At 56.5% G+C, this 12,039-nt stretch overlaps 2 protein-coding genes across 2 annotated transcripts in view; one reads left to right on the top strand and one right to left on the bottom strand.

Annotated features, from left to right (window-relative positions):
* On the top strand, positions 1-4,114 carry ZNF296 (zinc finger protein 296). The gene is made up of 3 exons (XM_008586602.1): positions 1-314; positions 534-683; positions 3,040-4,114. Exons 1-3 carry the CDS (start codon positions 26-28, stop codon positions 4,011-4,013), a joined length of 1,413 nt encoding a protein of 470 aa, XP_008584824.1. The 5' UTR covers positions 1-25; the 3' UTR covers positions 4,014-4,114.
* Positions 4,115-4,680: 566 nt separating this feature from the next.
* The window catches only part of CLASRP (CLK4-associating serine/arginine rich protein), a 25,166-nt gene continuing 17,807 nt past the window's right edge, over positions 4,681-12,039 (bottom strand). Inside the window, exons 10-20 of the mRNA XM_008586601.1 lie at positions 11,239-11,280; positions 10,507-10,722; positions 10,106-10,390; positions 8,034-8,315; positions 7,540-7,579; positions 7,131-7,191; positions 6,617-6,675; positions 6,493-6,539; positions 5,511-5,593; positions 5,111-5,135; positions 4,681-4,832 (exon numbers count right to left, since the gene is read on the bottom strand). Coding sequence (XP_008584823.1) covers positions 4,790-4,832; positions 5,111-5,135; positions 5,511-5,593; positions 6,493-6,539; positions 6,617-6,675; positions 7,131-7,191; positions 7,540-7,579; positions 8,034-8,315; positions 10,106-10,390; positions 10,507-10,722; positions 11,239-11,280 — 1,183 coding nt within the window. The 3' untranslated portion in view covers positions 4,681-4,789. The remainder of the gene's footprint in view (positions 4,833-5,110; positions 5,136-5,510; positions 5,594-6,492; positions 6,540-6,616; positions 6,676-7,130; positions 7,192-7,539; positions 7,580-8,033; positions 8,316-10,105; positions 10,391-10,506; positions 10,723-11,238; positions 11,281-12,039) is intronic.

The raw sequence follows: 12,039 nt of genomic DNA, 5'->3' as shown, positions 1-12,039 counted from the left end.
GCCAGCCCGCCAGGCCCCGCGACTCATGTCCCGCCGCAAGGCCGGCAGCACGCCCCGCCGAGTAGACCCCGCGCCCGCTTCCAACTCAGACGACGAGATGGAGATGCCGGACCTCGTCATCGAAGTGAATCCTGAACCATCCGCGCGGCCGCTACAGGCCCCGGAGCTCGGGCCCTTCTTTCCGAAGGAGGTGTCCGCGCCGGGGCGGTTCGGGGGCGAACCCGGCCACTACGCCGGCCCCATGCCCGCCGGGGCCGCCCTCCTCGCGCAGAACCAGCGGGGCCTGTGGATGCCGCTGACCCCGAACCCTCCCGGTGAGTAGCCCCCACCTCCGCCCCGGGCCCAGCCTCCCTTCCCTTTGACCTTAGGGTGGGACCCCTCCTCTGGGTATGGGCCCCTGGCCCTGACTTATCTCCTTCTCCTGGTCCTGGCCCTCAGCTCCCCTTCTGACCTTCGGGTTTCCCCTCTCCCTCGGAACCTCCAGCCCCCATCCTGGCCCCACCCCACTCTCACCACCCGCTTCCTCCCTGCAGACCGCCAGCCCTGGACCGACAAACACCAAGATCTGCTGACCTGCGGCCGCTGCCTGCAGACCTTCCCGTTGGAGGCCATCACTACCTTCATGGACCACAAGAAGCTGGGCTGTCAGCTCTTCAGAGGCCCCAGCCCCTACCAGGACTCAGGTGAGTAAAGCCTGGTGCAGTCCCCCTCTCAAGTTCAAGGGCTGGGCTTCCTGCAGAAGAGGGGGCTGAGCTGGACAGGCAGGGCACTGAGCATTACTTCCCCTTTCTGGCTCCCCCATCGGGTGCAGCCTAGGCGTGGCCAGGGCCAGCCCGTCCTAGGGCTGGGACTAGTGGTGGTGAGGGAGTAGGGGTGGGGGCAGGGGGCTGAGCAAGGAAGGAGGGCCGCCCACAGGGTGTGGCCAGCCCTAGTAGACTGGCCTGGGGATTTGCCACACACACACACCCCTAATCTGGTTTCACTTCTCCTTCCCCTTGGCTAGAAATAACTGGCCAGGTGGCTGGACCAGGGTGGCAGTAGGAGAGACCTCTTGGGAGGGCAGCGGTCAGAGGGAGGGGGAGCAGAGGCTAGCTAGAAGGTGGGGGTTGCCACCCCCTTCCATCTCTTTATCACTTCTGATTGAGGCGCTGGCACAGTGGTTCAGAGCCAGGGAAGGGGCTTCTGGCTTCCCTCCTTGATGGAATCTCCCAGCCATGTGTTCTGGGAAGCCCCTGGTTTGAGCAAGGTCCTGGGTGCTGGACACCTGGGTTTCTTCTCTTGGAAGGGAATTAAAATTCTTAACATGGTGCTTGGACCCATGGTCAGCTTTTGGTCAGTGTTGGCTGTGGGGCTTATCCATACTTACAGATTTCCAGCCCCCACCCCACCCATGCCCTCCTGGGACTTTTGAGAAATGGAATTATATTCAGGGCTGGGCCAGGGAGGGTCCAGTAGTGGGAGAGAGAAGGAAGGGCTGTGATTGGATTACCTTTAGAGTTGGAGCAGGGAGGGCGGCCTGGCAGACGAGAGAGGAGCTGTGATGGAATTACTGGAACAAAACACTCCATGACTTGGAGAACTGTGGGCAGGTGGGTGTTGCAGACTCAGCTAATGACCCTCTCGGTGTCTGCCTGTGCTCTTGACCCTGGTCTGGTGTTGTATTCACAAAGGCCACCCCATCCAAGACTGTCTAGGATTTGGAAAATCTAAAGGGAAGTGGATCTAAGAAGTGTCTATTGACAGTACCCAGAGGGTCTAGAGAAATCATCAAATTTGGTTTCTTAATTTAGGATACATGCAGAAAGTGGGACCTAGGTCATTGCCCCACCTTCTCACTGGGTGGCTGCTTAGCCTTCTCCCCCATCTAGACCTTGGCCCCTCTTCTGTAAGGTGGGGAAAACAAGATGAGGTATGGAAGCCCTGAGCATGGGCCTGGCACAGAGAAACTGACCTGGCAATTGAGAGCTGTTTTTATTTTTTTATTTTTTATTTATTTATTTATTTTTTGTCCTTTTTGAGACCGGCGGTGACCGCACTCAGCCAGTGAGCGCTGTGAGCGAACTGGTCATCCCTATATAGGATCCGAACCTGCGGAGGGGCGCTGCTGCGCTCCCAGCGCCGCACTCTCCCGAGTGCGCCACGGGGTCGCCCCGAGAGCTGTTTTTATTTATTTATTTATTTTGGTGGTTGGCCAGTAGAGGGATCGAACCCTGGACCTTGGAGTTATCAGCACAGCAGCATGCAAAACATCTGAGCTAACCAGCCAGTCCCAAGAGCTGTTTTTATTATTAAACCAAAAATTTTTGAAAACCTCTGTTCCCCAGCCCCTGCCCTCCTCCAGGTTTCTGGATTGAAATCCCAGCTCCACCCTTTCCAAGCCATATATCCTAAGGGAAATACCTTTCTGTGCCTCAGCTTCCCCTTTGGGATATGAAAGTCTTATTATTATTATTTTTTTTTAAAGATGACCGGTAAGGGGATCTTAACCCTTGACTTGGTGTTGTCAGCACCACGCTCAGCCAGTGAGCGAACCGGCCATCCCTATATGGGATCTGAACCCATGGCCTTGGTGTTATCAGCACCGCACTCTACCGAGTGAGCCACGGGCCGGCCCGAAAGTCTTATTTCTTGGCCTGAAGAATTTGGCAGCTTTTCAGCAAGACCTTCCTGATCTCCCCAATATAAAGTCACAGTCCCTCTTTCCCTCATTCTTTTTTTTTTTGGCAGCTGGCCATATGGGGATCCGAACCCTTTACCTTGGTGTTATCAGCCCTCACTCTGCTTTAACAACTTTTCTTTTAAAATTTTCATGTAGTTGGCACCAACTCCACAGATTTTCCTTGCTTCTTGTCTGCCCACCTTTCCTCTGAACATCAAGCTTCCTGAGGGCAGGGCATTTTGTCTGTCTTGTTTGGCTGAGTCCTAAGCCGTGGAATAGAACCTTTACCACAGAATGTGTCCAACTGGCAGCAGTGAACTGTAACTACTATTACATCTACCCATCATCACTAACACTCTGCCCCTTTCTCTTCTCCCCAGAACGTGAGGACCTGAAGGCCTTGAGCTGCCTTCGCTGTGGCAGGCAGTTCACGCAAGCCTGGAAACTGCTGCGCCATGCCCAGTGGGACCATGGACTGTCCATTTACCAGACGGAATCAGAAGCCCCAGAGGCCCCGCTGCTGGGCCTGGCTGAGGTGGCCGCAGCTGTGTCGGCAGTGGTGGGGCCAGCAGCTGAGGCTCAGGGCCCCCGCATGAGCAGCCTCACCCGGCGGATCCCCACCTGCCCTGTGTGCAAGAAGACCCTCAGCTCCTTCAGCAACCTCAAGGTGCACATGCGCTCCCACACGGGTGAGCGGCCCTATGCCTGTGACCAGTGTCCCTATGCCTGTGCCCAAAGCAGCAAGCTCAATCGCCACAAGAAGACCCACAGGCAGCTGCCATCCCAGAGCCCCTGCATGGCTGATACCAGCCAGGAACAGGCCTCTGCTGCCCCTCCAGAGCCAGCTGCCCATGCTGCTGCCCCGGCCAGCACCCTCCAGTGCAGTGGTGGAGAGGGGGCTGGAGCTGCCGATACAGCAGGTGTCCAGGAACCTGGGGCTCCTGGCAGTGGAGCTCAGGCAGGCCCCAGTGGGGACAGTTGGGGAGCTGTCACCAAGGAACTGAGAACTGACACTGCAAAGAGCCAGAAGAAGTCACCCAAGAAGATGCCCAAGTCAGTGGGCAAGAGCCGCGGGCCTGGCAGCAGCTGTGAGTTCTGTGGGAAGTATTTTGCCAACAGCAGTAACCTAACAGTGCACCGGCGCTCGCACACTGGCGAGCGGCCCTATACCTGTGAGCTCTGCCCCTATGCCTGCGCCCAGAGCAGCAAGCTCAACCGCCACCGCCGCATGCATGGCCTGGGGCCTGGCAGCACCCGCTTTGAGTGCCCCCACTGCTGTGTACCCTTCGGTCTACGTGCGACCCTGGACAAACACCTGCGGCAGAAGCACCCTGAGGCAGGCATGGAGACCTGAATGCAGGGGTGCCCTCCCTGCTGTCCCCAGTACTGCTATCTACACATGACCTCCTTGTCCTTCCCTTCTGCAAGTAAATTGTCCTTCCCTCTTTACACACACGTTTGGACTCTGGCTTTCTTGGGGTGTCTGAGGTGGGGTAGGAGGCTCCTCGGGGTGGACGGCTGGACAGACCGGTTTAGAGTGAGGGGGTGAGGGGAAAAGCCAGCCCCCAGTGCCTGGGGCACAGAAGGACTGGCACAGAAAGCTGTGCTCCCGGTTCCTGGCATGGGCGAGGCCAGGGCAGGGGCCAAGTCGAGGGTGGGGAGAGGCCTGGACCTGTCACCAGAGGCTTCTGGGTGAAGTCCCAGCCCATCCTCCACATGCTGGGCTGGCACCCCATGTCCACAATTGAAAGCAGGTCTGGATCCTTTTCCTACTGGATTGTGCCCCCTGCCTTTTAAGCAGGCCTCACCAACCCATAGCAGGTACTGTCTGACTCACTCAGCAGTTCTGATTAACATGGAGCTGCCATTTAGATATCTACATATGGGCAGGACTTCCCACACAGGCAACACTGGCACCTGCCTTGTAAATCCAACAAGTTCCTTCCCCAGGTGGCCCTGCTGGCTGGTGGGCAGTGGGATTTGAGAGCCCTATACCATCCACAGACAACACTGAAACCAGGTGAAGGGAATTAAATAATGTTTGCTTTTATTTCATGAGCAAAACCCAGCAGCATCACAGCTTGAGCCCTGCTTCCCAACCCCTTGTCCCTCTGCTCCCCCCTCTTCTGCCTAATGTCGGTAATGGGGGCTTCGGGATCGGGACCTTGAGCGCCTAGAGAGAGAAAGGGAGGGTCCCCGTGAGGGTGAGACAGGAAGCAGGGAGCCTTGTCATGCATGCAGGCACCAACACGCTTGGGGACTTGAGACTTCAGTGATCATGGGACTCAGCTGCACAGGAGGGATGCCCCCTAAAGGATGAGACCAGCCCTCTAACTGGAGGGGTGCAGGGTAGGGATGGAGGAATCAGGGCCTGGATCTCCCACGAAAGGCCAAGTGTAATTTCCCAGAGAGGTGGGAGGTTACCCTAGGGAGCTGGGCTGGCTTCCTTACCTTCTAGAAGAGCTGTATTCTCGACCTGAAAAGAAAATGAGGATGGGTGAAGACAAAGCAAATGCCCAAGGGGTCAGGAGCGCTTTCCTGGCCTGGAGAAAGGGTCCTCAAGGTTGGACTTTTGGTGTCTCCAACTGAGGTGACACCAAGGCTTCCAGTGAGTCCACTGACTGCAACCTACAACCCCCACCAGCCCACACCAATGTGCTGAGAATGAACATTTATTCTAATTCTTGCAATTACCTTATGACTGAAGCAATCATATTGCAAGCATGTACCCATCTGTGTGCGCACATAGCTTAAGAGCTTTAATTTATGGGACACTAACATGGAAAATGTACCATGGTTTTTTGTAAGCCTGTTTGACTTTGACACTTCTCCCAACCGAGTGGGTACTCACTGTAACGGGGGGAGGGCGAGCGGCTCTGCCGGCTGTACTGGCGTTCCCATTCTTCTCTCTCCTTCTCTCGGCGTTCCCGCTCCCTGCAGGGAGAAGGGGGAGGCAACAAAGTAGAAGGAGTGAGCATTTGTGCTTCTGACACCCTAGTCCAAGTAAAACAGTAAACCAAGGGGGGAGGTACTGCTACTATCCCCACTTGGAAGTAGAGACACTAAGGCTCAGAGAGGGACACTGGCGGGCAGAGACTGCCTTGCTAGGAAAGCCTTGCTGAACAAACCGAAGGGAGGGCTAGACAGTTCCATCACTTCCTGCCAGTTTGGGGACCTACATATGCTGTGTGCTTAATTGGCCTCCATCAGAATGACCAGGATTAGAAAGCCTAAAGGCTACATTTATTGGGTGCCTTATCTGCAGAAGCCTCCTAACAAGCCTGTGAGGTAGGACAATGATTCCATCCATTTCCATTTAGTAAATGAGCAAACTTAGGCTCAGACAGGAGAAAGACCCACAGTGGTAGTATCTGGGGAAAAGCTTGCCAGGCTAAGAGAACTGCAGTGGCCACGTAAGCTTGGAGGCCAGGTTAGCTGGGAAGAGGTCATAGTGGCTGGATCTAAGCTGAGGACAGAGGGAGGAAAAAAAGGGTGGCTGGGCACCACCCTGAGGGCCAGGCGAGGTCTGACTTTCATGCACCCACAGAGGCTCAGGCAAGGCTCTAGAGAGGGCTGGGTGGTGGGAAGGCTAAGTGGCCAGAAGCACCAGGTGGCTGTGGCCACAATACAGGTAGTGGGGGATGGCCTTACTTCATCCGTATCTTGCGGGCCATGGCTCGAAGCTCGTCCTCCCGCTCCTATAACAGAGGTAGCTGCATGCACCCACAGAGGCTCAGGCAAGGCTCTAGAGAGGGCTGGGTGGTGGGAAGGCTAAGTGACCAGAAGCACCAGGTGGCTGTGGCCACAATACAGGTAGTGGGGGACGGCCTTACTTCATCCGTATCTTGCGGGCCATGGCTCGAAGCTCGTCCTCCCGCTCCTATAACAGAGGTGGCTTTGAGGCACGGCTGGGCCCAGCACCTCACCCATGCCCTACCTCTCCCTTCCCACACTCACCTGCCGCTCATGCTCCTGCTGTATCATCTTCTCCTGAGCCGCCTTCTTATCTGCCTTGACTGTAGGGAGGAAGGGACATGGTGGCTGAGGGGGGCCCTCAGAGCACCACTTTCATTTTTTTTTTTTTTAAAGATGACCGGTAAGGGGGTCTTAACCCTTGACTTGGTGTTGTCAGCACCACGTTCAGCCAGCGAGCGAACCGGCCATCCCTATAGGGGATCCGAACCCGTGGCCTTGGTGTTATCAGCACCACAGCCTCCCGAGTGAGCCACGGGCCGGCCCAGAGCACCACTTTCTAAGATGAAGAACCTGAGCTCAGACTGCTGAGGCCCTCAGCATGGTGGCAGCAGGGCAGGAAGCAAACACACTCCTCCCTGAAGTGCCTGCTTGTCTATGCCTGCCTCTCTAAGAAAGGGCAAGGTCTCCCTGAGGCTGGGGCTGGGTCTTCTGCTTGCTTCCACTGGCAGAGGAAGAGGAGCTGGGAAGACCTGAAGGGACAGATGGTGGGACATACACTGCCTGTTCAGAGCCTTCTGCATCCTCAGCTTCAGCTTCTCCTGCGGTGTCAGCTTGGGCTGGGGAAGGGGGAGAAAGACAGGAGAGGGGGTGGGTGTCACAGAACTCCCACAAACCACCTCAGCCAAGAACCTAGGACTTGTGGGGGAAACTGGGGAGGAAGGGCAAGCTGCGGACACCCGCCATGAGGCTGAGGCTCTGGGAGGCTCAGGGACAATGAAGTCCTAAAATACAGTGAGGAGAGTAGGGGACACAGTTCTTATGGTGGCAGACCTCCCTTTGCCCCCCCAATCCTTGGGGCTGGATCTCCTGGTCCACCCGGGCCCCCCCTGCAGGCCCACCGGGCCCAGCTCTTGGGCACTGCTGCTGGCGGGATTTAGACGGGCGAGTTCCAAATTCTTACTGACTTTGGCAGCTCCTGTCTCTTTACCAGCGGCAGGCTCGGTCCTGGGTGGGAGGAGGCCAGAGGGCATGGTTGGGAGGAGGAAAGGGCAGCTGCCACGTGACTCCACAGCCTTAGCACTGCCTTCAGACCAGACAGCCAAGGGCATGGGTCTGAGGCCCCTCCCCCACCCCCTCGACGGAACAACCATCTTCCTCTCAGACCCCTCAGTACAGGTTCATGTCCCCACAAAACCTCCAAGACAGGCCCATGCCCCCCTCTGGCCCCTCGCCCAAGACAAGGCCGTGACTCTGCTGACCCTCCAAGACATGGGCTTTACTCCTCAGAACCCCCCAGGTCAGGGCTGTGTCCCCCTTGGACCCACCCTCCCAGGTCAGGGCCGTGTCTCCCTCAGACCTCCTGGGGTAGAACCAAGTTCCCTTCAAAAAGACAACAGTGGGGTTCACTCTCCCCACCTAAGGCGTCACAACCCTTGTCCCCCAGACCTGCCCTGCTCACTTTTTCAGCTTCTCGCCCACAGCAGGGGACGCTGCTGGCCTAGTCATCTTCTCTCTTGGGGGCGATGGCGAGTGACTCTGGCTGCGGCTGCGGCTGCGGCTGCGGCTGCGGCTGCGGCTGTGGCTCGGGCTGGGGCTGGGACTGTGGCTGTGGCTGCGAGTCAGGCTACGACTGCGGGACGGGCTGAGGGACCAGCTGCTGCGGCTACGACTGCGACTACTGCTGTGGTGTCTGGGGCCCCGGCCACCCCGCCTGTAGCGGTCCCCTGAACGGGAGCGGCTCCTGGGGGTGCAGCGGGGCAGGAGGCGGGCCGTGAGGCTCCAGGGATGCCATCAGCACCCCTCCCCTGGCTCCAAATCTACAGTCCTTTGCAAGGCCCTGTGTATCCAGGCAGGACTCCCTCGACTTCTCTCCTATCACTTTTCCTTAGAATCCCCAGAGCTGCTCCCTGGCCTCCCTCAGCCTCTGGACAAAGATCACCCTCTAGATACAACCAGCCTAAGACAGCACCTCATGCCATCAGCTGTGCCTGAGCCATTTCACTTCTCCCTCTCTAGACACCCACTTGCCAACTTCCTGGGAGGTGACCTCAGGGGGGCAGGATTTGGCTGGGTGGCTCCCCCTTTCTGTGCTGGGTCCAGCTCATGGCACACAGGAGGTGTTTCAGGGCGACCTCATGTACACCCTCACCCACCTCATCTTGCTGGGGTCCAGGGTTTCAGCACTAGTGGGGACCACGCCTTCACTCCCACTGCTCTCAGCACAGACCCACAAGTTCCAGTCTGGGGACTCAAAGCCCCATCCTCTCCTTGCTCAGGACTCTCGTGGGACTCTCCAGCAAGGACTCACTCAGGCTGACATTCAGGATGTTACCAGGCCCCAACTCCTGTTCCCAGCCTTTCTCCTATTGTCACCTTGGGTCAGGCTACTACAAGGAATGACCTGGAAACCAATTCCAGGCCACAGACAGACTGCTTGAGCTGTCTTGGGTTATTACAAAACTAAAGTTTGTTGTCAATACTAAGAAAACAAGAGCCATCCTTTAAAAGTCCAGACTCTCAACTTCTCTTGAGAAACCAAAGACTGGGCAGGACTAGGCCTGCCTCTGAGTGGTCCGCGACTTCACAGGATGGAACATGTGCTTGCCAGTTCACCAGGATCCACCTGGCCCTTCTATCTGACCTGCCAGACTCTGTAGGTAGCTGACATGGTGATACACGCTACAGTAACATAAGTAATAATTCTGATGATAGTAACAGTACTCACCCAGTGGTACCCTGTTCTAAATGCTTTACATGGAATTACTCGTTACACCTCCATATTGACTCAGTGAAGTGGACGCTATTATCTTCTCTATTTAACAGATGAAGAAACGAGGCCCAGAGTTTGCTAGCAGGGCCAGAGTTCACACCCAGGCAGTTGCTCTGAAGTCCATGCTCTCACCCAGCAAGCCTCACTGGTTTTGTAAGAGCAGCCCTGATCCTACCAGGCAAGGGAACCTGAAGCAGAAGCATGCTCCAGTCCCCAAATAACTTTTATTTCCTCAACCATCCATTCACACTGCTCACATTAAACTCTGCCTCCTCCAAAAAGACCTGTTTTGATTCTTCTGCCCCACCCTCTATCACTGAGCACACACAGGACTGCCTTTCCAAGGGGTTTCCTCAGCCTTTAGGGCTTTAGTCCCTCACTGCGAGCCACAGAACTCCCTGGAGCGACCCACACTTCTAGTTGCCTTGGCCTGGGAACTTCTGACGGCAGAGACAGACGTGCCCAGTGGCAAGAGGTACTCAGTCTCTTCCCCTCAACTGAGTCCCTGAGAAGGACGGCTGGGCTCCAGCCCTACGGTTGCCATGCTTGGCACTCCCTGAACAGAATGGGCTCGCTTACACCTCCCCCTCCAAACAGAGAGCTTCCTGAGAAAAAAGCAGTGGTCTGTGCCTCCCCGCTCAGACTCAGTGTTCTCTGAGTGTGGTGGCTAGGTCTCCCTCAGAGCAGGACTCCAAGAGATCAAGATGGGAGTCCATTCCTGCCCTAGGCCCTGCCCCCCACGTGCACACAGTGGCACACACCTGCTTCTGCGCCGGGGTCCATAACCACCACGCCGGGCAGGTGAGCGGGAGTAGCGGTGTCCGTCTCGGGAGCCCCCACCTGAGTGCCGCCGGCCCCGGCTGCGAGAACGGGAATAGCGACGGGAGCGAGACCTCGAGCGGGACCAGGAACGCGAGCGGGAACGGGCATGGCGGCCTGAGCGGTAGTAGCCCCCGCCTCGGCGGGAGCGGGAGCTGGAACGGGAGCTGGAGCGGGAGCTGGAGGTCCTCGAGGCAGAAGAAGAGGATGAGGAGGAGGAGCGGCGGCTGCAGGCGGGGCATGGACGGCCAGTCAGCATAGGCCTGGGCCGTGGCTCCCCCTCTGCCCTGGATCCCCCCCATGGTGGCTGGGGTGTAGGGCGGGCAGCGTGAGCGTTACCGACCGGGCGCTGGCATTACGTCCTGGTGTGGGGCCGCCAGGCTGGGGGGGTGCGGGGAGCTTCCCTGTGGCAGCCCCTGATGCGGCTGCGGCAGCTGCAGCTGCAGCTGCCTCCTCGTCGCTGCCCCCAAAACTGGTGATGAACGTGATCTTCTCCTCCCGGCCTGGGGTTGGGGAGCGGGAGCGGGAGCGAGACTCAGAGCTAGATTCTGAGGGTGACCTACAGGGCAGAGAGAAGGCAGCTCAATTGCCTAGGCTCCTCAAGCCTGTCCACCAGTGAATGAAACACTGCAGAGCACCAGAAATGACAATCATGGGTCACACAGCAACACCAGAAAGCCAGCACAGAGGAACGGATCCAGAAGGACAGATAGAAACCCAATCTCTATTAGGACTTGATTCACCATTTGGGAGGCTTTGTGAAATAACCAGGAAAGGGAATGACAAAAAATTATATGGATTTTACACCGTTATGAGAAATGGATGTGTTGGGTTTGGCCAGTTAGCTCCATTGGTTAGAGCATGGTACTGATAACACCAATGTCCAAGGTTCAAGCCCTGTACCACCAGGAGCCGACAACAACAAAAAAGATTCCAACCCACAACCTTCCCTCATATCATGCAGTCTGTGATCCTGGGGACCCTAGCAAGGTAAGTCTCCCACTCCTCCTCCCCACCCCTGCCCCTCCATCAGGGGGCTCCCTGGGTGCCTTTCCCTGGACCTCCAGGGACTTACCGCTTATAGGGATCGTAGGTGGGGCTGTCTCGACGGGCATAGCTATGAGAGAAGAACAGGGTAGGACAAGAGGGTGCTTGGGATCTGAGTGGGCATGGAATTGGGCCCCTTAAACCTGAGGGCCCCACCCACAATGTCCCAGACCTATCCTGACTCTGAGGAACACGGACTTCAGCAACCCTAGTCCTTCTTGGCCTCCTGACCCTAGACTGGAGGCTTACCCCCTCCTCCCACTCCACATCACAGGTTTTAACTGAGTCCTGGCTTATTAATGATGATAAAACTAAAATAGCTAACGTGTCTTAATTGTTTACTATGTGCCAGGCACTAAGTCCTTTATATCAATTAACTCAATGGCTCTTCATAACAACTCTCTGACATCGGTAATAAGATTATTCACACTTCATAGCTGAGGAAACTGAGGCACAGAGAGGTGTAGTCACCGGCCCAGGTCACACAGCTCATAAATGGAGCTGGTATCCCAACCCATGCCATGTGGCCCCTGAGCCCGTGCTTTTCTGCATGACACTGACGTGTGCCTCTATGCTGCTGCTGCTGCTGCTGCTGCCAATGAAAATCAGTGCTGCTCTTTCATGAACATTTTCTACACCAAACCCTGAACCCACAACACATTGTTTAAGCCTCATGGCAACTCTCAATCCTCTCCTCTAACAGAGATGTGGCAAAAAGAGGCATGGCAAGGAGCTGGCCGGTTAGCTAGGTTGGTCAGAGTAGAGCCTTGTATCACCAAGGTCACAGATCCCCGAATTGGCCAGCCACAAAAAAAAAAAAAAAAAAAAA

The sequence above is a fragment of the Galeopterus variegatus genome, unplaced genomic scaffold, assembly GCF_000696425.1.
Source record: "Galeopterus variegatus unplaced genomic scaffold, G_variegatus-3.0.2 Scaffold4041, whole genome shotgun sequence".
Lineage (NCBI taxonomy): Eukaryota > Metazoa > Chordata > Mammalia > Dermoptera > Cynocephalidae > Galeopterus > Galeopterus variegatus.
Note: the sequence above shows the minus strand (reverse complement) of the source record. Positions and strands in the feature narration are given on the sequence as shown.

Excerpts from the sequence above, each read along its gene's own strand:
- ZNF296 (XM_008586602.1), top strand. The coding sequence starts at position 26 with ATGTCCCGCCGCAAGGCCGGCAGCACGCCCCGCCGAGTAGACCCCGCG. Across the intron at positions 315-533 it reads GCTGACCCCGAACCCTCCCG|ACCGCCAGCCCTGGACCGAC; the intron begins GTGAGTAGCCCC and ends TCCTCCCTGCAG. Across the intron at positions 684-3,039 it reads CAGCCCCTACCAGGACTCAG|AACGTGAGGACCTGAAGGCC; the intron begins GTGAGTAAAGCC and ends TCTTCTCCCCAG.